Source organism: Trachypithecus francoisi, unplaced genomic scaffold (assembly GCF_009764315.1).
Source record: "Trachypithecus francoisi isolate TF-2019V2 unplaced genomic scaffold, Tfra_2.0 Lachesis_group4, whole genome shotgun sequence".
In the NCBI taxonomy this organism is placed as follows: Eukaryota; Metazoa; Chordata; class Mammalia; order Primates; family Cercopithecidae; genus Trachypithecus; species Trachypithecus francoisi.
In genome coordinates, this window is record NW_022681469.1 from 107,663,314 (window position 1) to 107,688,392 (window position 25,079).

Here is a 25,079-nt window from a genome sequence, read left to right on the forward strand (position 1 = left end):
CCTGGGGCCCCATCCTCATCCACCCCACCAGCCCCAACCCACCTCGCCTTCCTCCCCAAGTCCCAGCCTCTGAATGGCGCTGCTGCGTGCTCTGGGCTGCAGCCCCAGCCTCCCTTATGTTTATTTAGAGAGGTTTCCACAGCCTCGCAATGTATTTACACCTTCTTGCTGCCTCCTTTCCCAATTTAACACTTGGTGGGAGGAGGAGCTGGGCCTCCCAGGGGCTGTCACGCATGGCACAGGCGGTGAAAATTCTGCTGCAACTTATCAGCCCCTGGCAGCTCCAGCAGCCTGGGGAGCCGGTGGCAGGCAGGGCACAGAGCTGGGAGCAGCTGGAGCCGCTACAGAGCTGAGGCTCAAGGTCCCCTCACCAGCCCAGAACCCCTACCCAGGCAGAGCCGGGCAGGGTCCCAACCAGCATCCAGCGTTGCCCACTCCCCACCAGGCAGCAGAAGGCCCAGGATGAGAAATTCTAACCCCGAGGGGAAGCCCTGAGAAGCCTGTCAGCTCAGCTTCCAAAATCAGGCCCTGGGGGAGGCAGAGATTTTATAATGAATGATTCCTGTCTGATCGCGGCCCTGGGTGGCAGAATCCCAGGCTCTTACTAAGAGCAGCTCTGGCCAGGAGCCAGCAGGCCTGCTTTCAAAGGTCGCCCTCCAGCAGCTGTGCCATCCGGGGGCACCACTGCCCTCCCCACGCCCCAGGCCCACACTGTTCACCATGTTTAGAGCAGGTGCCCACGGCAGGTGCAGCCCGAGAGCCTCGAGCTCAGCCTGTGCACCGTGGCAAGGCAGCGCCCCAGTCCCCCAGTCGGCCAGCTCCTGCCTGCGTCCTCCCTGTGAGCAGATGTGCAAGCAGATGTGTTCCAAGCTCAGCGGCTGCGGCCGCGCCGGGCTGAGCACGAGCCTGCTCCAGCCAAGGTCGCCCCTGAGAGCCAGCTCACTGCCCCCACGCTGCCTGAGTAGGAGGCAGGCATGATTTTGTGTTGAATTTAGTCCCTGTGCCCGTAACGTGTGTGTGTCTGTGTCTGAAGCAGCCCCCCCGGAGCCGCAGCAGCATCATGTCAATCACCGCCGAGCCCCCAGGAAACGACTCCATCGTCAGACGCTACAAGGAGGACGCGCCCCATCGCAGGTGGGTGGCAGGTGCGGAGGACTGGGCATTTGCCCCATGCCACCGTGCCAAGCCTCCTTACCCCGTCTCTGGGCCAGTCCATGCTTGCTGACCCAGCCATCCTCAAAGCTACCCTAAAAGGCAGGGTGCTGCTCATCGTACGGATGAGGAGGCTGAGGCTCGGAGGAGGGAAGTGGCCGCCCCAGGTTCACCGAGCTGCCTATCCAAGGACGAGACCCATGACCCACGGCTCCATGCTGACCAGAAATCAGGTTCTGGGGCCCCACGGCCCCAGCCCTTGGCATTTTCTGCCAAAGAATAAGAAACTCAAGGCCGGGTGCAGCGGCTCACGCCTGTAATCCCAGCACTTTGGGAGGCCGAGGTGGGTGGATCACCTGAGGTCAGGAGTTCAAGACCAGCCTGACCAATATGGCGAAACTCCATCTCTACTAAAATTACAAAAAATTAGCTGGGTACGGTGGCGGGCGCCTGTAGTCCCAGCTACTCGGGAGGCTGAGGCAGGAGAATCACTTGAACCCAGCAGGTAGAGGTTGCAGTTAGCCGAGATCGTGCCCCTGCACTCCAGCCTGGGCGACAAAGCGAGATTCCATCTCAAAAAAAAAAAAAAAGAAAGAAACTCACGAATGGCTTCTCCAATCTCCTCTCCCACCTTCCTTACTTCCTAAAAACCATTAGTGTCCTCACAAGGAGAACTACAGCAGAAGTATGCCTGGGCTATGGGTGTTTCCAGCCTGCCAGGATTTGGCGTGTCACCTACAAAGTCAGAGGTTGTTGGGCGGTTTCCCGAAGGGCAGAGAGCAAGCGTGGCCGAGGAGGCTGGATCCACACCCTGGGTCCCGCTGGGGCCTGGGTTTGGGCCTCTCAGCATGGCCTTCCCTGGTTGGCTCCAGAGATCAGCAGCAAAGATCTGCTTAGGCCGGGCACAGTGGCTCACACCTGTAATCCCAACACTTTGGGAGGCTGAGGCGGGTGGATCACCTGAGCTCAGGAGTTCAAGACCAGACTCGCCAACATGGCAAAACCCCATCTCTACTAAAAATTAAAAAATAAAAAATAAAAATAGCTGGGTATGGTGGCATGTACCTGTAATCCTAGCTACTGGGGAGGCTGAGGCAGGAGAATCGCTTGAACCCGGGAGGCAGAGGTTGCAGTGAGCCAAGATCGCACCATTGCACTCCAGCCTGGGTGACAGGAGCAAAACTCCATCTCAAAAATTAAAAAAATAAAAATAAAAAACAGACCCACGCCAGCCCCTCCACCAGCAGCTGTGTTGTGGGGGCTCCCTCTGGCCAGCCGGGGGCAGGTGTTGAAAGCAGCTTTCAGAAGCCACATGTGGCGTCTGCACCAAAGCCACCTGCGCCTTGAAGCATTATTGCAAAAACCACATGCAGACAATTGAGAACTCCAGAGCACAGCAAGCTTGCTCCGTCCACTCCTGCTGAGGGGCGCTCTGCTCCCAGACCCATCACACAGGGCAGATGGATCTCTGTCCTGTACCATGTCAGAGAAGAGTGAGAGAGACATAAACAGCAGGTGGGGCCGGTGGGGCCTCTGTTCACCTGCCCTGGCTTTCCTCCTCCCCCACCTTAGGACGCAACCTCCAAGGCCTCTGGGCCACCCACCCTTCCGGGGAGGCTCCTGCCTCCTCCACCCCTCCTTGTCCCAAACTCCTCTACCCACACTGCCCTCTCAGAGGCAAGGCCACTCAGAAGCCCGGAACCTTCCAGAAGCTTCCCTCTCCCTCACCTGCGCGCGCGCACACACACACACACACACACACTCACACGCGTGCTTTCCCTGCCCTCTCTTGTGTCTTGCAGCACAATCGAAGAAGACAATGACAGCGGCGGGTTTGATGCCTTAGACCTGGACGGTACGTGCCTCTCAGATCCGGGAGGGTCCTGGGTAGGAGGGGTCATAGAGGGTCACAGGTGGAGGATCACAGGTCCTTAAGGCCTACTATGTGGAATGGACTCAGAGTCACTCTTGAACACAGAAGATAAGCCTCTGTCCCCAAGGGCCTTGCCCGTGGCCGACAGACGCCCTGTGAGCTTGTTCTTTACCTTGTAGGTAATGGGGGCCCATCTAGCTGTTGTGCAGAGGGCTCGAGCTAGGTCTGGGCTTTTAAAAAGCGTAGCTCTCATGTACTGTAGCCAGGCACCGTGGAGGGGCTCGACCTGCATACCTGATCCAGTTTAATCTCAACAACCGCTCTCAGAAATGCTATTGTTACCCTCATTTTATAGATAAAGAAAGGAGCCTCAGAGACAGGAAAGAACAGGAGGGCAGAGGGTGGGCTGGGAGCAGGGCGTTCTCGTAAGAAATTCATGTATTGAGCTGTTAACCAGCCTGTGCAAAAGGAGTACAGAATGCAGATGAAGAGGCCGATATTGGAGGGGCAAGGCCAGGGGGAGAGGCCAAGCTTGGAGGTGCAAGGCTGTGGGGAGAGGCCAACTTTGGAGGGACAAGGCCATGGGGACAGGCAGACCTTGGAGGCGCAAGGCTGCGGGGAGAGGCCGACACTGGAGGGGCAAGGTCAGGGGAACAGGCTGACACTAGAGGGGCAAGGCAGGACGGGGAGAAGTAGGGAGGGTGAAGGCAGGACGGGGAGAAGTAGGGAGGGTGAAGGCAGGATGGGGAGAAGTAGGGAGGGTGAAGGCGGGATGAGGAGAAGTAGGGAGGGTGAAGGCGGGATGGGGAGAAGTAGGGAGGGTGAAGGCGGGATGGGGAGAAGTAGGGAGGTGAAGGCGGGATGGGGAGAAGTAGGAGGGTGAAGGCGGGATGGGGAGAAGTAGGAGGGTGAAGGCGGGATGAGGAGAAGTAGGGAGGGTGAAGGCGGGATGGGGAGAAGTAGGGAGGCTGAAGGCGGGATGAGGAGAAGTAGGGAGGGTGAAGGCGGGATGGGGAGAAGTAGGGAGGGGCGAGATGGGGTGGGGACAAGTAGAGAGGGGCGAGGCGGGATGGGGAGAAGTAGAGAGGGGCGAGGCGGGATGGGGAGAAGTAGGGAGTGTGAAGGTGGGCTTGCAGGGTCACCGCCTTCAAGCCTGTCTCAGCACCGAGGGAGGGTGGCAGCATCCCCTGGCCCCGACAGAGCTGGCAGCAGGGGATACCGTGGCTCAGAATCCTCCGGGTGTGCCCTGCCAGCCCCCTCTCTTCCAGGGCTCCCCCAGCCGTTGCCAGCTAACGCTGCCAACCGATGAAACGAAAGATGAGTGGTCCTCCTTGATGGGGGAAGCATCAACGCTATCAAGTGTTAAAGAGAGGCTAGCACCTAATCGAGGCTGGGTAATGAGAAGAATTGAAAGAGTTTTGGAAAGGGGAGAGAATCCCGGGCAACCGTCCAAAGTATTTTGCAGTGTCGGGAAAAATTCCATTTGCAGAGAAGCCTTTGTTATCAGTCCCGAGCAGGTTTGCAGTTCCCTCCATCCCAGCCGCCCGGAGTTCTGTGCAGCAGATGTCTTTCCCCCAGGTGTTCCGGGTCCACCTGGGGTGAGAAGATAGGGAGGGGCCTCCTATGGGGGCCAGACCCTCCTCTTCCCACCCTGCTTCAGGCCCCTGCAGGCCGGGAAGCTGATGGATGATGGTGAGGCCTTAGGGTACCAAAATGAAATCTGGGAGCCCAACTCAAAAACAGAATGAAGCCAGCCACGGTGCCTCATGCCTGTAATCCCAGCACTTTGAGAGGCCGAGGCAGGTGGATCACTTGAGACCAGGAAGGGTGACATAGCAAGACCCTGCCTCTACAAAAAAAAAAAAAAAATTAATTAGCCAGGCATGGTGTTATACCCCTACAGTCCCAGCTCCTTGGGAAGCCAAGACAGGAGGATAGCTTGAGCTCAGAAATTCAAAACCAGCCTGGACAGCATAGTGAGACCCCATCTCTATAAAAAAAAAAAATGTTTAATTATCCGGACATGATGGTGCACACCCGTAGTCCTGGCCACTCCAGAGGCTGAGGCGGGAGGATCACTTGAGCCCAGGAGGTTGAAGCTACAGTGAGCTATGATCATCGCACTGCAGCCTGGGCAACAGAGCAAGACCCTCTCTAAAAAAAAAAAAAGACTAGAACAAGCAACTGCTAATGGGAAGTCCCCCTTTTCCAGATACCAAAAAAAAAAAAAAAAAAGGAATCTTAAAAACCAGATACCTGATAAGGCTTCCCACTAAGAGGAAGTTCCTGGAGGCTGGGGAAGGTCTGTGTTGGAGACATTCAGTGTGGGACTCAGCCATCTGCGCCAGGGAACCTCAGAGACCCATCTCCCAGGAGGCTGCCCGTGAGGAGCAGGGCAAGAGGGCTCCGAGCCTGCCCCAGTGCCAGGGCAACCCCAGCAGGTCCCGGCGCTGTCTCTGGAGCTCCCCGCCACCCCTGGTACTGATGGGCCCTCGTCCCTTTGCAGATGACAGTCACGAACGCTACTCCTTCGGACCCTCCTCCGTTCACTCCTCCTCCTCCTCCCACCAATCTGAGGGCCTGGATGCCTATGACCTGGAGCAGGTCAACCTCATGTTCAGGAAGTTCTCTCTGGAAAGGTACCCTGGTGAAGGGGAAGCCGGGGTTAAGGGTGGGGATGGGATAAAGACCCTTCACCCCCTCACTCCCCTGCAAAGGGGACCATTCATGTGGGCCTTGTTCTCCTAGAGCCAGCACCAGAATCGTAGCATTCAGGAAGTCAGAAATCACTTCCTGGCCGGGCGCGTTGCTCACACCTATAACTTTGGGAGGCCAAGGCAGGAGGATTGCTTGAGCCCAGGAGTTCCAGACCAGCCTAGGCAACATGCAAGACCCCATCCCTACAAAATAATTTAAACATTAGCCAGGCGTGGTGGCACACACCTGTAGTGTCAACTACTCAGGAGGCTGAGGCAGGAGGATCACTTGAACCTGGAGGTTGAGGCTGCAGTAAGCTATGATTGCACCACTGCACTCCAACCTGGGCGACAGAGCGAGATCCTGTCTCAAAAAAAATGAAATGACTTCCTCTGACCTCCCAAGTGTCCAGGTGCAGAAACCGAGGCCCACAGAGGGAAGGGCTTGCGCAAGTCCGCACAGCGTGGCAGAGGCAAAGAAGTGGGACCCAGATACCCAGCAGCCCCCGTCCATGACACATTGGAGCCTGGTGGGCCGTGCTCAAGGGGCCCCTCCTAACATGGCCCTTGCCAGTCCCACTACAGCCGCTGCGGGCCATGGAGGGCGCGTCAGCTCCTCTCCTCATCTGCATGTCTCGCAGCAGGAGCCGCTTGTGAGCTCTCACTTCCCTTAGCCATTAAGGGCCATTCTCAGAACCAGGACACCGAGGTCCCTGATGACCACAGGAGGCCATGCCACCGGGATCCCAGCACCCACCACCAACCCCCGGTGTGTCCCAGTAGGGCTTTTCTCTTTTCAGCCCAGCTGCCTAACTGCCAACTGCCATTCTGTTTCCTGCTGCAGACCCTTCCGGCCTTCGGTCACCTCCGTGGGGCATGTGCGGGGCCCAGGGCCCTCAGTGCAGCACACGACGTTGAACGGCGACAGCCTCACCTCCCAGCTCACCCTGCTGGGGGGCAACGCGCGAGGGAGCTTCGTGCACTCGGTCAAGCCTGGCTCCCTGGCCGAGAAAGCCGGCCTCCGCGAGGGCCACCAGCTGCTGCTGGTGAGGGGCTGGCGGCAAGGGAGGTGGCTGCAACCGTAGTGTCAGTGGTGACATTTAGGGCCCCTAAGCCTTGCATTCAGCCATGGATCCCCGGGCAGGAGGAGGGAGCTGGAAGGTGGTCAGACCATCCGCATCACGGGGCCCATCTCTCCCCAGCTCCCCGCCTGTGCTTCTGCAGTCTGTGTCCAGCCACCGGCTCCTGCAAGCTCCCAGGGTACAGGCAGGAGGCAGATGCAGCCCCCTGAGCAAAATGCTGTTTCCCCCTGTTGGCACTGAGCTAGTCTTTGTTCGGGGAGAGATGATTTTTTTCCCAATGTACAGAGAGCGGCCTCGCCCCTGCGGCTCTGCTGCCTGTGGAGCGGGGAGACAAACACTGTCTCTGCTCTCCAGCTAGAAGGCTGCATCCGAGGCGAGAGGCAGAGTGTCCCCTTGGACACATGCACCAAAGAGGAAGCCCACTGGACCATCCAGAGGTGCAGCGGCCCCGTCACGCTGCACTACAAGGTGAACCACGAAGGTGAGACCTCCCTCCGCCGTCTGGAGTGACCCTTGGCCAGGGAGGCAAGTCTCTGACCTGGACAAGTGACCTCGCTGCCTAGAGCCTCCGCTTGCTCTTCTGTTCAGTGGAAGGCATGGGCAATTCCTGGCAGCATCACGAGGCTCAGGGGCAGGTCTGAGAGAGCACACAGGGATGGCGACAGCTGTGAGCAGGGCTTTGCTGTCTGGCGCTGACTCTTTGGACATGTCTGCACGCACCTGCCCGGGTGACTCAGGCTACCCGCCAGGTCACAGAGGACACGGCATCCCCAGGCTCAAGCACACCTGTTGGAGTCCTGGCTGGCCCAGCTGGAAGTTGCCTCCTCTCTCGGGCTTCCCGTTCCTAATGTACATAGGCAGCAGCTCTGGGGTCAGAGCACGGACTGGGGATGGAGAAACAGAGGTTCCCTGTCGGGTCCTGCTGGGGGATTCCTGGCTTTGTTCAGCGTATCTCAGAAGCCTGCTCACCCACCAGGCCAGGGACCACAGCAATGGCTACCTGAACTCTCTCACTCCTATGAGAACAGAACCTACAAACAGGACCCTGCTGGAGTGAACTTTCTCTCCCTGGAATTCCAGACTGCAGGACGGTGCTGCTGCACAACCCTGGGGGGCGCTGTTCACATCGTATTCTGTGGCACTGCTGGTCAGGGGGCCCAGAGATTTCTCTACCCAGGACCAAGACCACCGAACCACATCCCGCGACTCAGGCTTCTTGCTCTGAGATCCCCCAGCTCCGGGGCAGGTGGGCCTCACCCTTCATAGACTCAGGGAAACGGAGGCCCCGCCCTGGTTCTGGCCTCCCCAGCTGCAGCTGAGTATGGTGCCTTTTCACAGGGCCCCAGCATCCTTTGAATGGGATCTCCTCTTTCTCAGCCAAGACTCCTGGGCGGTGAGCTCTGAGGTTTGTTTTCTGCTCTGAAGGAGTCTGAGTTCTCGTTCTCACCTCTGGGTTTTTCTACATGATTATCTCTGCAGCTGGATCTTATTTTTAACCACCAGGGCTCATGAATGTTTCAGCAGAGCATAAATAGCCAGTTTCTCTCTATCCGCTCTCCAGAGCCGCCTGCTCGAGCTCCTTCCCAGCAGTGCCCTACCCGTGCAAAGACAATAACGATGCTTTATCCCTACATGCAGGGCAGGCTTCTCCCCAGGCCTGCACCCTGATCTTCTAGCCCAGCAGAAAATCGATGGGCCTGCAGAATATGATGTGAGCAGCGCCACCCCTCCAACCCCCGACCCCCGACCCCTGACCCCCGACCCCGGAGTTGTGCAGCAGCACAGCCCTGCAAGTCTGGAATTCCAGGGAAAGAAAATTCACTCCGGCAGGGTCCTGTGTGCAGGTTCTGTTTTCACAGGAGGCAGAGAACTCAGACAGCGATCACAATGGCCCCTGGCCAAGTGGATGGGCAGGATTCTGAGATGTGCTGGACAAAGCCAGGATCCCCCGGACAGACCTGACAGGGAATCCCTGTTTCTCCAGGCACAGTGGGCGGGAACATTCATCAGATAATCCAGCTGGCTGGCATGGCCCTGGAATGTGGGCGTGGACAGTTGACGAGCTACTCTAGTTGTTAGAACCATTTTAGCTCCCGCAGTGTTATGCAGCCCTCAGCATGTGGGGCTGATTTGGGGGTTTATATTATGGTTTTGTATCATAGCAGAGCTTGCTGCGTTTATCATGTTCATGGTTTATGCCCCGCTCACTCACAAAGTATTTGCAAAACTTTACTTGGGAGGCTGATGACATTTAAATAAGATTCAAACGACATGTGCCATGGTCTCTTTGGGAAACCATTTGGCAGTATCTTCTAAAGATAGATAGATAGATGATGATAGATAGAAGACAGATAGATAGATAGACAGACAGACAGATAGATGATAGATATTAGATAATGGATACGTAGATGGATGATGGATGGATAAGTAGATAGATGATTGATAGATAGATAGATAGATAGATAGATAGATATTCTATGACCAAGTAATTCTAATTCTGTGTATATACCCAAGAGAAATGAGCACACATATCCACAGATAGATGATTGATTGACTGATAGATAGGTGATTGATAGATGATAGGTAGATAGATAATAGATGAATAGATAGATGATAGATAGATAGATAGATAGATAGATGATAGGTAGATAAATAGATGATAGGTAGATAGATAGATATTCTATGACCAAGTAATTCCACTTCTGTGTATGTACCCAAGAGAAATGGGCACACATCTCCATAGACAGACAGATAATAGGTAGATAGATAATAGACAGATGAATAGATAGATATTCTATGACCAAGTAATTCCACTTCTGTGTATATACCAAGAGAAATGGGCACACATCTCCATAGACAGACAGATAATAGGTAGATAGATAATAGACAGATGAATAGATAGATATTCTATGACCAAGTAATTCCACTTCTGTGTATATACCCAAGAGAAATGGGCACATATATCCACAGACAGCAGTGTATATGAATAACTCTTAGCAGAGTTGTTCACAATAGCCCAAAACTGCAGACAGTGCAAATTGCACATGGGAGAATGGATACATCCACATACCATGGAATACTATACACCAGTGAAAAAGAGCCCCCTCCAGCTACGTTGCAGCATCACAGACAAATCTCACAGGCGTAATGTTGAACAGTGGAAGCTGGAAGTGAAGAGAACATATACTGTTTGGTTCCACTTATATGAAGTGAGATTCAGCCTGTTTATAGCAACGTCGGTTAGGATGATGGTTCCCCTTGGGAAAGGTACTGACGGACAGGGCTCTGGTTGTTACTGCCCACACATATATATCTGTGGAAATTCATTGAACTGAGTACTTAATTTATGCTATATGTAAGTTGTGCAGCAATGAAAAAAATAAAAAACAAACCATTGCCATTTTTTAACGGTGGGGAAATATGAAGAGTGTAGCAGGAATGCTAGTAAAGGTGATCATTGCAACTTGGCAAAACTTTTAGCTCTGAGCTTCCTGGCAGCCAAGACAAAAAGAGAAACTGGTAAACAACATGGCTACCCTTCACTAGGGAGGTAGAACTTTCCCCTAGCTATAAGCTTTAAATTGGGGGTAAGGGAAGCTGCTCTGATGGTTGGGGGACCCCATACCGATAGACAGCTGGTGCATCTTTCCCTCCGCAGGGTACCGGAAGCTGGTGAAGGACATGGAGGATGGCCTGATCACATCAGGGGACTCATTCTACATCCGGCTGAACCTGAACATCTCCAGCCAGCTGGACGCCTGCACCATGTCCCTGAAGTGTGACGATGTTGTGCACGTCCGTGACACCATGTACCAGGACAGGCACGAGTGGCTGTGTGCGCGCGTCGACCCTTTCACAGATCACGACCTGGACATGGGCACCATTCCCAGCTACAGCCGGTGAGGCCAGAACCAGGGCGAGGCCTCCGTTTCCCTGAGTCTGTGGAGAACCAGGCAGGATGCCATGAACATCAGCAGAGGGGCTTATAGAGAAGCCCAGGCCAAAGAAGGCCACTGCTTTCCGTTTCACAGCGAGGTCCCCCAGGCCCTCCTCCTCCAGGACTTCCTGCCTCCTCAGGGATGTTTCTCTTGACCTTCACTAGAATCCTGTAGAACCCTCTTCCATCTGGTGGTGACCAGACCACTTGGTATTCAATTCTATGCTCTCCTGCTGGGTTCACTAGTCATTTCTTTTCCATAGACCACATCCCAATAACAACGTTGTCATTATAACAGCACTAGCCCCCAGGGACCGAGCACAGGTAGTGTGTCAGGCACACAGCGGGTATCCGGAAGCATCTATAAGACTGTAACACTACACATCCATACCACAACATCTGTAAGACCATGACAATGCACCTCAGGCCAGTCCTCAAAGGAAAGCATCATCACACCAGATTTACAGAGGAGGAGGTGGTGGCTCAGAGGGGTTCAGCCACTGTGCTGCAGCCCCACAGCGAGCCAGTGCTGGAGATGGGATCCCAACACAGATACAAGGAGCCACATCTTCACCCCGGGTGGCCCTTGGGCTCAGAGCACACACCAGCCACAGGGCCATCCCTATGCAGAGTCAGACACGCACCCCACCCATACCGGTGCGGTGCTGCGGCCCCGCTGGCTTCCCGTTGCTTGACCCGTGAATTTCAGCCCCTGAAGCTCCTCTCTTCGCTCCGCAGAGCCCAGCAGCTCCTCCTAGTCAAACTGCAGCGCCTGATGCACCGGGGCAGCCGGGAGGAGGTGGACGGCACCCACCACACCCTGCGGGCACTCCGGGTAGGTCTGCCAAGCACCCTGTGGGAGTAGCAGGGCCAGGGACCTCGCCAGCTTCAAACCTAACTCCCGGGTCTTTTTTAGAGGCAGTAACAAATGCAATCCATCCATATTGGGATGACGAATTCTAGGGGACTTAGTTCCTTAGGAATGAGACGCTCTCTGTAGAAGGAGACCGGTCCTCTCATGCCCTCTCACAGGTCCTGACTTTCCAGGACAAGGGGTTGATGTCTGGCCAGGCACAGTGGCTCATGCCTGTAATCCCAGCACTTTGGGAGACCAAGGTGGGCAGATCACTTGAGGTCAGGAGTTCGAGACCAGCCAGGCCAACATGGTGAAACTTTGTCTCTACTAAAAATACAAAAAGTAGTCAGGCCTGGTGATGGGTGCCTATAATCCCAGCTACTTGGGAGGCTGAGGCAGGAGAATCGCTTGAACCTGGGATGCAGAGGATGCAGTGAGCCGAGATCGTGCCACTGCACTCCAGCCTGGGCGGCAGAGCAAGACCCTGTCTCAAAACAAAAACAGGGCTGGGCGCAGTAGCTCACACCTATAATCCTAACACTTTGGGAGGCAGAGGTGGGAGGATCATGAGGTCAAGAGTTCGAGACCATCCTTGCCAACATGGTGAAACCCCATCTCTACTAAAAATACAAAACTTAGCTGGGTATGGTGGTGCGCCTGTAGTCCCAGCTACTCAGGAGGCTGAGGCAGGAGAATCATTTGAACCTGGGAGGTGGAGGTTGCAGTGAGCAGAGATCACACCACTGAACTCCAGCCTGGTGACAGAGCGAGACTCCCTCTCAAAAAAAAAAAAAAAAAAGGTGAGCCTAGATGTCTGGCTCCAGCTGGACTGCAGGCCTTTGCTCTACCATCCGTGGTCTCTGTTGAAGCAAATCACCTCTCTCCCAAGTCTCCAGGACTCCTCTCCCCTACTCCGCCTGCCCCCGCCCCTTGCCTGCAGGCTTTTGATTTCCCTAAGGAAGCTTTAGCACGGAGGGGGCTTGAGGACAGGTCTCCGGTTCTCACCAGCATCATTGTGTTCTTGCCTCCTGCCAAGCCCAGCAGGGCCTGACTGATGGATAAATTCATTTCAGAACACCCTGCAGCCGGAAGAAGCGCTTTCAACAAGCGACCCCCGGGTCAGTCCCCGTCTCTCCCGAGCAAGCTTCCTTTTTGGCCAGCTCCTTCAGGTAAGGCTCTCCAGAGTGCCTACCGACTTTTCAATCATATTCTGCTGTGGCCCTGCCCTCTCCCCACTGAGAAGAGACACCCGAATCAAAATAATCGTGCTTTGTGTTTGTACACCACTTGCAACTCTTCACAGTGCCGCACATCTCCTGTCCCATTTTATCCTCTCAGTGACAGGTTGGTAGACAGTCTCTGTGCCTGCGGGAAGCAAATCCCACTTTCATAAAAGATTGAGGAACCTTATGGTGAAAAGAAACTGAAGTTAGCTGTTCAGATACAAATAGAAAGATCAGAAGCAGTGTATCAGGAGATGAAAACAAACATCCTAAATATCTAGGCCAGTTTAGGTCCTCATTAATCGAGCATTCAACTTATCTGAGCATCCCAGCAGCCAAGGTAAAAAGGGAACCCAGCAGATTCTTTCAATCTTATCTGTCTAGGGAAACATTTTAGCAATCAGGACCAGAAAGGACTTTTCCCTTCTACTTAATTCTAAAAGGGATTTTTTTTTTTTTTTTTGGCATGGATCATTACACAAAGAACATTGACTAGCATTGTTTGTGATATCTTCAGAAATGGTTTCTCATAAATGCAGAAACACTCTTTGGGATCGTTTCTTTTATCGCCCGTGGACGAAAACCAAGGGGGTAATATGAAAATGTGGCCCCATGAACATGTTCCTGTGTAGCTACCTCACTCATTAGACCCCAGCAGAGACAGTGTTACGTTCCGCTGCTCCATCTTGATGTTGGAACGGGGAAACCCAGGGAAATTACGAGCAATGTGACCCTAAAATCCAGGTAGACACAAACAAGTGTCAGAGAGCCACCCAGGTGGAAAGGAACCCTGGCCAAGTCTGAGGGGTTTACAAGGGCAGGACCATTTGAGATGACGCATTTTTACACCTGCGTGTCATGCAAGAGTGGAACCTTGGGGCCAGGCGCAGTGGCTCACGCCTGTAATCCCAACACTTTGGGAGGCTGAGGCGGGTGGATCACTTGAAGTCAGGAGATCAAGACCAGCCTGGCTAACATGGCGAAACCCCGTCTCTACTAAAAATACAAAAAGTAGCCGGGTGCAGTGTCGGGTGCCTGTAATCCCAGCTACTCGGGAGGCTGAAACAGAAGAATCGCTTGAACCCGGGAGGTGGAGGTTGCAGTGAGCCAAGATTGCACCACTGTACTCCAGCCTGGGCGAGAGTGCAAGACTCCATCTCAGAAAAAAAAAAAAAAAACAGTGAAACCTTGCGAGTCTCATCCAGAGTCCTGCATCCGGTTAACAGAGAGACAGCTGACACCCCAGAGACCATGTGTTTTCCTTCCTGCAGAAGGAAGAGTGTGGAGAGACTCAAAGTAGCCTATAGAATATGGTGTGAACCTGCTTCTGTGCCCATTGCCGGGGCATCTGTTTCTGCCCTCCAGGACACAACTCTGTGAACTGTAGAAAAAAGTGGGTGCCCCCATTAAACTTGGGGATACCGAGGCAGAAAGGCATGGTGAGCACAGTGTCAGAGGGAGGTGACATTGTCCAGCACATGCCCAGCAGAGGGGCAGTCCCTGCCCACAGGGGTGTCCAGCCAGGGGTCTTCACGGCTGGGGCGGCTCAGGTCCCATAGTGCCTGCAGAGCTGCACCTGAGGTTCCCATGGGGATGCAGATGGGCTTGACCTGAGACTCATCCAGCTGGGGAAGACTGTGGGCACCGATTCATTCATTTACCTACTCAGGACATCTCTCCAGTGGCTAAAGGGCTCGAGCCACCTGCTGGGAGTCTCCTGTTTTTATAGGGGAAATGACTGGCCCAGGAACCCCCGGGGCAGAGGAGGGATTTGAACAAAGGTCTGACTTTGCCTGGTTGAGAGCAGCGCCCTGTCTGTTTAGAAGCGGAAGCAAAACAGTCCTCCCCCAACCCTCCCTCTGCTCCTCCAGTTCGTCAGCAGGTCCGAGAACAAGTATAAGCGAATGAACAGCAACGAGAGGGTCCGCATCATCTCGGGAAGCCCGCTAGGGAGCCTGGCCCGGTCCTCGCTGGACGCCACCAAGCTCTTGACTGAGAAGCAGGAAGGTACATGGGGACCGCCTGGCCCCTCCCACCACTCCCAGCCACAGTCATACATGCCTCACCCTCACCTGGGGGCACACTGGTCCTCGTGAGGGGGCCTAGAAGTCCTCAAAATGGAGAGGAAGGAGGACATAGGTGGCTCATGCCTGTAATCACAGTGCTTTGGGAGGCCAAGGCAGGAGGATCGCTTGCGGCCAGGAGTTCAAGACCAGCCTGGGCAACATAGTAAGACCCCCATCTCTACAAAAAATATAACTATAAAATATATAAAAACATTCAAAATAAAAACATAAAACATTAAAAATAAATCTTAAAAAATGTAAATACATAGCTAGGCATGGTGTCACGTGCCTATGGTCCCAGCTACTTGGGAGGCTGAGGTGGGAGGATCACTTGAGCAGGAGGTTGAGGCTGCAGCAAACCAAGATCACACCACTGCAGTCACCCTGGCCTGGTCCATACAGCAAGACCCCTAGCTCTAAAAGTAGAAATAAAAGACAAAAATAAATTAAGGGTGAGAAAGCCTGGCCTTGGCTGTGAGGACCATGATGCCTCGGGGTGACGTCCCGCCAAGCTCGCCGATAACGACGCTCTCGTTGTGGTTGCTTCACGCCCAGGTACCCGTGTTCATTGGGGCTGTTTGCTGTGAAGTGATTGATTTCTCTACCCACTGAGTGCCTCTTATCATTTATCAACCCGGCGAGGGGCCTCCCGGTCCACCATCCCCCACCCCGCTGGCCCTGGCTGGCCCTGCTCAGGGAAAGGGAGGCCACAGCCCTGGCTGGATCTCAGAGGAGGCCCTGGGGCAGCTCCCCAGGCTGGCCCTTTGGAAGTTGGAGTGGCCAGGCCAGCGACAAGGCACAAGGGACAAGGGACAAGGGACAGGCTGCCTGTTTCTGGGAACCATTTCCTCTGAGTGCCTGAGGTGGTTTCATCAGAACCCCGGGCTTCTGCATGACTCCCCTACCCCAGCCAGAAAGGGATGGAGAAGGCAGAACTGAGGCCAAGTTGTCCCTCCCAGTGCTCCTGGGAGACACCCAAGGCCTTGCCCGCTGGTCCTGGTGTCTCATGGGCACCCGCCGGCACTTGCTTTCCTTGCCCTCGCCCTCCCCTCCGCTGGGCTGTACCCAGTCCATACCCTTCCTCCAAGAAGCCCTCTTTGATCATCTGCCAAGGCAAACTTTCCCTCCAGAGCTCAGCCAAGGTTCCTGCATTTGTCACACACTCTGCCTGCCCCCCACCCACCTCCCCTCCCCGGCACACGAGCCCCAAGCAGTGCCAGCCCAAAGTGACCTCAGACATTCGATGCCCGGGGCAGCAGCCAGGCCTCCACACTGATGGGGGCCCCCAGGACCCAGCCCAGGGACCCCATCCTCCCTGGAAGGTCTTCGGAGCCCCAGGGCTCTGACCACTGCCCTCTCCTGCCCCTGCCAGAGCTGGACCCCGAGAGTGAGCTCGGCAAGAACCTCAGCCTCATCCCCTACAGCCTAGTACGCGCCTTCTACTGTGAGCGCCGCCGGCCCGTGCTCTTCACACCCACCGTGCTGGCCAAGACGCTGGTTCAGAGGCTGCTCAACTCAGGAGGTGCCATGGAGTTCACTATCTGCAAGTCAGGTGATCGGCGAGCCATGGCCACCTGGGGAGCCCCGCGGGAGCCACGGACAAGGACGACTTCCCCTCTTCTCTTCCCTCCTCCCCTCCTCCCTTTCCCCTTTTTCCCTCTTTCCTTCCTCCTCCCTTCTCCCTCCTCCACCTTCTCACTCCTCTCCTCCCCCTCCTCACTTCCTCCTCCCCTCCTCCCTTTCCCCTTTTTCCCTCTTTCCTTCCTCCTCCTTCTCCCTCCTCCACCTTCTCACTCCTCTCCTCCCCCTCCTCACTTCCCTCCTCCCCTCTTTCCTCCCCTTTTCTTATTCCTCATCCTCCCCTCCCTCCTCCCTCCTCTTCCCTCCTCCTCCTCCCCATCACCCCTCCTCCCCCTGGATGGGTGGATAAATGGATGGATGAATGGATGAATGGATGATGGGTGACTGGGTAGGTGGACAGATTTATAGATAAATGGGTGGGTGGGTGGATGGATGGATGGAAGGATGGGTGGGTGGATGGGTGGGTAGGTGGATGGATGGATGGATGGATGGATGGATGGATGGATAAGTGGATGGGTGTGTGGATGGATGGGTGGGTGTGTAAGGGGTCGGTAGACGGGTGGGTGGGTGGGTGGATGGATGGATGGATGGATGGATAAGTGAATGGGTGGATGGGTGGGTGGACGGATGGATGGGTGTGTAAGGGGTCGGTAGACAGGTGGGTGGGTGGATGGATGGATAAGTGAATGGGTGGATGGGTGGGTGGACGGATGGATGGGTGTGTAAGGGGTCGGTAGACAGGTGGGTGGGTGGATGGATGGATAAGTGAATGGGTGGATGGGTGGGTGGACGGATGGGTGGGTGTGTAAGGGGTCGGTAGACAGGTGGGTGGGTGGGTGGATGGATGGATGGATAAGTGAATGGGTGGATGGGTGGGTGGATGGATGGGTGGGTAGGTGAGGGGTCGGTAGATGGGTGGGTGGATTGATGGGTAGGTGGATGGGTGGGTGGAACAGGAGATTTATTTAGACTGGTGATCAGCCTTGCACCACAGTGCCTGAGCTGCTTTGTCCAGTGAAAGGTATTGCTGAGAAGCCAAACCATGAGTATTTGCCAAGCACCTGCTCCATGGGTTGCCATGGGGAGTATGAAGAAGGTTAACCTTAGCCCTGCCCTCAAGGAGCTTCACAGTCTTTCTGGTAGAAAGGAGATAAGATTCATTTAAACATGGCTGGAAGGAGATTGGACATCGAGTTCTGTAGAGCCCAGAAGGTGGCAGGCAGGGCCTGGGTGGGATGGTCAACCCAAGGCCACCTGGTGCTGCCCTCAGGACTGGCTCCTCTCTCTGCAGATATCGTCACAAGAGATGAGTTCCTCAGAAGGCAGAAGACGGAGACCATCATCTACTCCCGAGAGAAGAACCCCAACACGTTCGAATGCATCGCCCCTGCCAACATTGAAGCTGTGTCCGCCAAGGTGAGGCAGGGGCTGGGAGGTTGGACGGGGCCGGGATCCTCCGTGATGATCCTCATGAGGCCACCTGGGCCAGGGACAAGGGTGGGATGAAGAGTTGCTTTCACCTCCCCGTGGCCAGACGTCTCCTTTTCCCCTTGTCCCAGCAGCTGCCCCATGTTAACGTCCTCTCTGCGCCCTTGTCCCCTGGGCTCCGACATGAGTTTTTATTTTGGAGCCGCTTTCTGTTTGTGATGGCTTCCTGGAGCTGGTGTGTGTTCGCATTATTTAGGGGTGTGTGTGTCTGGTTGTGCTAACAAGGGCCAGAGATAGAGAACCAGCTCATCAGAGCAAGAGACAGGATGAACGTGAAGGTGACAGGTATTGCATTCACCAAACGAGGGGAAAACAGGACATCACGAGGCTTGTTGGCAACGTCTGTGTGCAGTGTGGAGTCTTTGCAGCCACAAAACGTGACCTAAGCATTGAGTTCTTCCTCGTCCCAGCACTGGATGAAGGAAAGGCTCCCTGTCCACGTCAGTGGAGGGCCGGGGGCTGGCTCCGTGGTGGACTCTCAGTCTCCATCAGTGGAGGGCTCCCCCAGCTGCTGGGGGCTGGCTCTGTGGTGGACGCTGACCTTGGGGATGGCAAGAGCAGATGGTGGTGTTTTTGTTTTTTTTAAAGTCTGGGCCACAGCTTTAGGAAATTCTGGCGGCTGGAGCAGACAGAAAGTAAGCGGACAGGGTTGGAGCTGAGATTGTTTTTAGCTGAAAAGAAGAAGCCGTCCAGCAGATCTGTGCTGTTAGAAATGTGGGCCATGGCCCTGCTCACAGGGAAGGGGGAGCAGTGGCCTGCAGAAGGCCCAAGGGGACCCTGAGCAGGGTGGGCCATTCCTAGTTCCAGACCGGGTGCTGGTTCCAGGCTGTGTTCAGTTTGTGAAATTCATTGAGCTGTACACTTAGAATGTTGTGTTTATGTTCTATTCCAATGCAAAGTCTGATGTTTTATTTATTTATTTAGAGACTGGGTCTCGCTGTGTTGCCCAGGCTGGAGTACAGGGCACGATCCTGGCTTACTGCAGCCACGACTTCGTAGGCTCAAGCAACTCTCCCACCTCTGCCTCCCGAGTAGCTGGGACTATGGTTATGCACCACCATGCCCAGCTAATGATTTTCTACTTTTTTTAGAGATAGGGTCTTGTTATATTGCCCAGGCTGGTCTCGAACTCCTAGCGTCAAGCAATCCTCCCACCTCCCAAAGTGCTGGGATTGCTGGCCTGAGCCACCACGCCCAGCCAACATTTGGTGGAAATTTTTTTTAAGTGATGCCTTCAGCAAAGCAGAGATTGTCCTTTCTCAAAATGATGAGCTCGTGGTTGAGAACCCTTGCAGATACTCCTGGGACCTGCCAGCCTGGCTGACTCACCCTTCATGTGTTCCCTACTTTCTTAATTGAAGGCGGGCTAGGGTAGCGGGTGTTTTGGGGCAGGTGTGTGTGTGTGTGTGTTTGAGTGTTTGAGACAGTGTCTCACTCTGTCACCCAGGCTGGAGTGCAGTGGCATCATCTTGACTCACTGCAACCTCCACCTTCCGGGTTCAAGCAATTCTCCTGCCTCAACCTCCCGAGTAGCTGGGATTACAGGCGTGGGCCACCACACCTGGCTAATTTTTGTACTTTTAGTAGAGACAGGGTTTTGCCACGTTGGCCAGGCTGGTCTCGAACTCCTGACCCCAAGTGATCAGCCCACCTCGGCCTCCCAAAGTGCTGGGATTACAGGCGTGAGCCACCACGCCCAGTTGGTAGCAGGTGTTTCATTCAAACTCATTCACGCCACCTGGTTCACCCCGGCCGCAGCCTCGACTCTGCTCATGAACATCACTGGGGTCAGCAGAGTCCTGCAGTGTCCAGACTCCTGGGGGGTCTCATCTCCTGGATCAGTGGCAAATGGCTTTCAGGGATCCCACCAGGCTATAGACCCCAACCCTGCATCCAGGCCCTGCCACAGGCACCTTCACAGGAGCGAGAGGTGGGCGGGCTGCTGCTGACCGAAGCCACTGTGCCCACAGAACAAGCACTGCCTGCTGGAGGCTGGGATCGGCTGCACGAGAGACTTGATCAAGTCCAACATCTATCCCATCGTGCTTTTCATCCGGGTGTGTGAGAAGAACATCAAAAGGTTCAGGTAGGGCTTCCAGACCCTAGGGGCTGGCCCCTCCTGTCCCTAGCACCCCACCAAGTCTCCATGGATCGCGGGAGGCCTGTATGCCCCCACTTCATGCACTCCCCTTAGTAAACCCTCACCAAGTACGGGACTGACCTTGCAGAGCTGACGCCGAGGGCAGCGGCCGAGATGATGACTCACAAACGGGGCACATCCCAGGGGACAAGAGCTAGGAGGGTCGGGGCAGAGTGCCCATCACCCGGGGTGGTCAGGGAAGGCCTGGGGGATCTGTCAGCGAGACCCATGGCAGTGAGGGGGGCCTAGGAGATGAGAAAGAAGACGCAATCTGGGCAGCGGGGGAACAGCTGGTGCTCAGACCCTGAGACAGGTGTTTGGGCGGAGTGGTGAGGGGCGGAGGGGTGAGGGACGGAGCAGTGGGAGGCAGAGGGGTGAGCGGCGGAGGGTGAGGGGCAGAGGGATGAGGGGCGGAGGGGTGAGGGGCAGAGCGGTGAGAGGCAGAGGGTGGGGGTGGACGGGTGAGAGGCGGACAGGTGGGGATGGAGGGATGAAGGGTGAGGGTGAGGGGAGAAGGGGTGAGGCTGGAGAGGCGAGAGGCGGAGGGGTGAGGGGCAGAGGGGTGAGGGGCCGAGGATAAGGGGCGGAGGGGTGAGAGGCGGAGGGTGAGGGGTGGAGGGGTGAGGACTGGAGAGGTGAGAGGCAGAGGGGTGAGGGGCGGAGGCGTGAAGGGGTGAGGGGTGGGGGGTGGGGGCAGAGCAGTAAGGGGCAGGGGTGAGGGGTGGAGGGGTGGGGGCGGAGCAGTGAGAGGCAGAGGGTGAGGGGCAGAGGGGTGAGGGGTGGAGGGGTGAGGGCTGAAGAGATAAGAGGCGGAGGGGTGAGGGGCGGAGGGTGAGGGGTGGAGGGGTGAGGGGCAGGGGTGAGGGGCAGAGCGGTGAGGGGCAGGGGGTGAGGGGTGGGGCGTGAGGGGCTGAGGGGTGAGGGGTGAGGGGCAGAGGGGTGAGGGGCAGCTGGTCCAGGCCCTATGGGGCCACGGGAGCCACAGGAGCCACAGGAGGATGCGGCGTCTTGTTCCGAGTGCATCTGGAGGCCACTGAAGTTTCTGAGCGGAGGCGTGGCATGGTTCACTTTAGGGTATAAACGCACCTCTCACCTCTGTGTGGACAGGGGCAGGGTGGTGGTTTGGGCCGGGATCCTGTCTGGGAGGCGATGAGAGGCAGTGTGACTTTGGATCTGTGCTCAGGGTCGAGTCTGCAGGATTCGGGAAAGGGTTCACTCTGGGGTTCCAGAGAACGAGAGGCTGGGCGTGGTGGCTCACACCTGCAATCCCCACACTTTGGGAGGCCGAGGTGGGTGGATCAGCTGAAGTTAGGAGTTTGAGACCAGCTTGGCCAACGTGGTGAAACCCCATAGTCTCTACTAAAAATACAAAAACTTAGCCGGGTGTGGTGACATGCACCTGTAGTTCTAGCTACTCGGGAGGCAGAGGCAGGAGAGTCACTTGAACGTGGAAGGTAGAGGTTGCAGTGAGGTGAGATCGAGCCACTGCCCTCCAGCCTGGTCGACAGAGTGAGACTCTGCCTCAAAAAAACAAAACAAAACAAAAGAACGAAAGGATGGCGCTGAGGTTTGGGGCCTGGGTGACGAGGACAGACTGGCCCTTAAGTGGCTTCATCTCAGATCCCCGCCCCTCCTCGCACGTACCTGCAAAATAAATGTCCTGCAGCTATTTTACAGAGGGAGTAACAGACAGTGTTTAGGCCGCTTCATTCCTTTTCACCAGATACTCACTGAGCCCCCACGAAGGGTTAGACTCTGGGGAACCCAGCAGTGAGCAGAAGAGACCGGCATCCCCCCTCGATATCTCACACCCGTTAGGCTGGCCAGGACCAAAAGCACAGAAACTGACAAGAGTTGGCGAGGAGGATAGACGTCGAAACCCCAAGTGCAGCGGCTGGAAATGCAGAAGAGAGCGGCCACGGTGGAGGACAGCATGGCGATGCCCCAAAAAGTTAAAAACAGAATACCGTATAATCCAGCAGCCCCACCTGTGGGCGTGTCCCCGAGAGAAGTGAGAGCAGGGTCTCTAAGAGACATTTACACGCCTGTGTTCACAGCAGCGCTACTCCCAGTAGCCAAAACATGGACTTCGCCCAAGGGTCGGTCCGTGGCGGGTGAATACACACAACAGGGCCCACCCATGCAGGCTAGGAAGGTGGCAAGAGCTGAAAACCTTGCAAACTGCTAACAAAAAATAGTTAAAACAAAGCAATAATAATGCGTTTAATGCAAGAGAAATAATAGCATGGTACACACCCCCTTCCCTGATCTGCCCTGCTTTGGAATGTGTTTGCGATGCAGTGTGTATTGCACCAAAAATACTGTATGGAGTTTTTTTGTTTGTTTGTTTGTTTTGAGACAGAGTCTCACTCTGTCACCCAGGCTGGAGTGCAGTGGCACAATCTCGGCCCACTGCAGCCACCACCTCCAGGGTTCAAGAGATTCTCCTACCTCAGCCTCCCAAGTAGCTGGGATTACAGGCGCCCACCACCATGCCTGGCTAATTTGTGTATTTTTACTAGAGATTGAGTTTCACCATGTTGGCCAGGCTGGTCTCGAACTCCTGACTTCAAGTGATCCTCCCACCTCGGCCTCCCAGAGTGCTGGGATGACAGGCGTGAGGCATCGCACCCAGCCCATACAGTGGAGTATTATTCAGCCTTCAAAAGGAAGGAGATTTGGGTGTGAGATGAACCTTGAGGATGTTATTCTCAGTTAAATAAGCCGGTTACAAAAACACACGTGCTGTATGTGATTCCACTTCTATGAGGTCTCTAGAGCAGTCAGATTCCTAGAGACAGGAAGCAGAACGGTGGTTCCTGGGGGCTGCGGGAGGGAAGATGGGGAGTATTTAATGGGCCCAGAGTTGCAGTTTGGGAAGATGAGAAAGTTCTGGAGATTGGTTGCACGGCGGTGTGAATATACCTCATGCTATTGAATTACTCACTTAAAGAAAAGGTGAAATGGTCGATTTTCTTTTATGCGTATCTTAGCACGATTAAAAATAAAAAGGATGTGGCCGGGCCCAGTGGCTCACACCTATAATCCCAGCACATTGGGAGGCCGAAGCAGGCAGGTCATTTGAGGTCGAGAGTTCAAGACCAGCCTGGCCATCATGGTGAAACCCCATCTCTACTACAAATATAAAAATTAGCCGGTCATGGTAGCACATGCCTGTAATCCCAGCTACTCAGGAGGCTGAGGCAAGAGAATCGCTTGAATCCGGGAGGTGGAAGTTACAGTGAGCCGAGATCGTGCCACTGCACTTCGGCCTGGGCGACAGAGCGAGACTCCATCTGAATCAATCAATCCATCAATCAATAAGGATGTGTTTGGAATTTCCAATAAACAGCTTAAGGGGCACGGTCCCTAGCGTTAAGAGGCACGGACACTATAGGGAGAAGCAAGACAGGGAAGGCGTGGGGACCGCAGCAGTCAGGGGTGGCCGGGCAGGTGGTGCCACACCAGTGCCACGGCTTGGCAGCCCTCCCCACAGCCCCTGCATGTCTCCTCCCAGAAAGCTGCTGCCCCGGCCTGAGACCGAGGAGGAGTTCCTGCGCGTGTGCCGGCTGAAGGAGAAGGAGCTGGAGGCCCTGCCGTGCCTGTACGCCACGGTAGAACCCGACATGTGGGGCAGTGTAGAGGAGCTGCTCCGCGTTGTCAAGGACAAGATCGGCGAGGAGCAGCGCAAGACCATCTGGGTGGACGAGGACCAGCTGTGAGGCGGGCGCCCCAGGCAGAGAGACACTGCGGTGCGGGGCATCCTATGAGGCAGGCGCCCCGGGCAGAGAGATGCGGTGGGTGTGGAGGGATCCTGTGGCCCACGGAGCTGCCCCAGCAGACGCTCTGCCCCACCCGGTAATGGAGCCCGGGGGGCCCAGGTGCGCCTGGGGAGGAGCAGGGCGCAACCCATTCCCCCAGCCCCGGCTGACCTGGCCCAGCGGTTTGGCCTTGCTGGCCTGAGCAGGGAGACAGGGGAGCAAAGGACGCCAAGCTGGAGGCCCGAGGCCAGCCGGCCTCTCCAGAGTCAGAGCAGCAGCTGAATGTAATGCTGGGGACAGGCGTGCTGCCACTAGTAGGGCAGGGACCCGGACAGTCAGGTGACCACCCCTGGGGACACACTCACCGTAAACACATCCCCAGGCAGGACAGATCGGGGAAGAGGGTGTGTACCAGGCTATGATTTCTCTTGCATTAAAATGTATTATTATTTCTTTGTTTCAACCCTTTGTTTGTGAACAGCTTGCAAGGCCTTGAGTCCTTGCCACCCTCCTAACCTGAAAACCACGCCCAGGAAGCTTAGCTGGGGACTCAGGCCCCACGTTCCTGTGTAGGGTGCCTGGACACACCCCAGGGTCCCAGGACAGGCCTAATTTATCCCTGAGCTTAGGGCAATACTTGCTAATCGCACCCTGTGGACTCAAATGCCTCCTGATTTGGAAGATCAACAAATTATCTTGTCACCCTGGGAAGGGCCCATCCTCTCACAGACCCTGGGGAATCCTTGCAGTCTGTGCCTGGCCTGCCCCATAATTCCAGCCCTGAGGCCAGGCCCCCATCACTCAGCTCTTCTCTGCACGAAACTGCCCCTGCCCTGCGTTCAATGTCCCCAGAGGGCAGCCCAGCTTCCTCCTGCAGGTCAGGAGTAAGCATGTGGGGTGCAGCCCTCTAGGGGGTTCATACCACACTGCCCAGGAGCTTGAGGGTTGCAGGAAAGTCGCGCCTGCTCCCCAGCAGGTAACAAAAACCTAGGAGTGCTAGAACCATTCTTCTCCTTCACCCGCTTGATGCAAATTTGCAGAGGGTGGACCTGACAGGCACAGCCAAACCAGGCCAGGTTGCACCCTCACAGGGCGCCATGCTGCATATGCAGGAAGCTGCTGGGTGGCAGGCTCAGATTCAAACCCAGGTCTGTCTGTCTGTGGGAACCGTGGGAGCAACTGCTCACTAACAACCTAATTCCCAGAGAATTTATCCCTGGGCTT

General features: G+C 55.5%; 1 protein-coding gene across 5 annotated transcripts in view; it reads left to right on the plus strand.

The window, feature by feature from the left end:
• The window catches only part of CARD11 (caspase recruitment domain family member 11), a 151,274-nt gene extending 126,962 nt beyond the window's left edge, over positions 1-24,312 (plus strand). For 3 of the 5 annotated variants that reach the window (XM_033193773.1, XM_033193774.1, XM_033193775.1), the window contains exons 13-25: positions 1,034-1,134; positions 2,955-3,007; positions 5,532-5,664; positions 6,566-6,767; positions 7,158-7,284; positions 10,462-10,702; positions 11,479-11,575; positions 12,670-12,765; positions 14,691-14,826; positions 16,258-16,437; positions 17,758-17,882; positions 19,925-20,040; positions 23,612-24,312. In XM_033193773.1, coding sequence (XP_033049664.1) covers positions 1,034-1,134; positions 2,955-3,007; positions 5,532-5,664; positions 6,566-6,767; positions 7,158-7,284; positions 10,462-10,702; positions 11,479-11,575; positions 12,670-12,765; positions 14,691-14,826; positions 16,258-16,437; positions 17,758-17,882; positions 19,925-20,040; positions 23,612-23,816 — 1,812 coding nt within the window. In that variant the 3' untranslated portion in view covers positions 23,817-24,312. Of the gene's footprint in view, positions 1-1,033; positions 1,135-2,954; positions 3,008-5,531; positions 5,665-6,565; positions 6,768-7,157; positions 7,285-10,461; positions 10,703-11,478; positions 11,576-12,669; positions 12,766-14,690; positions 14,827-16,257; positions 16,438-17,757; positions 17,883-18,028; positions 18,929-19,924; positions 20,041-23,611 lie in introns of those variants that run through there. The other 2 variants (XM_033193776.1, XM_033193778.1) reach the window with 2 other exon arrangements.
• Positions 24,313-25,079: the final 767 nt, after the last annotated feature.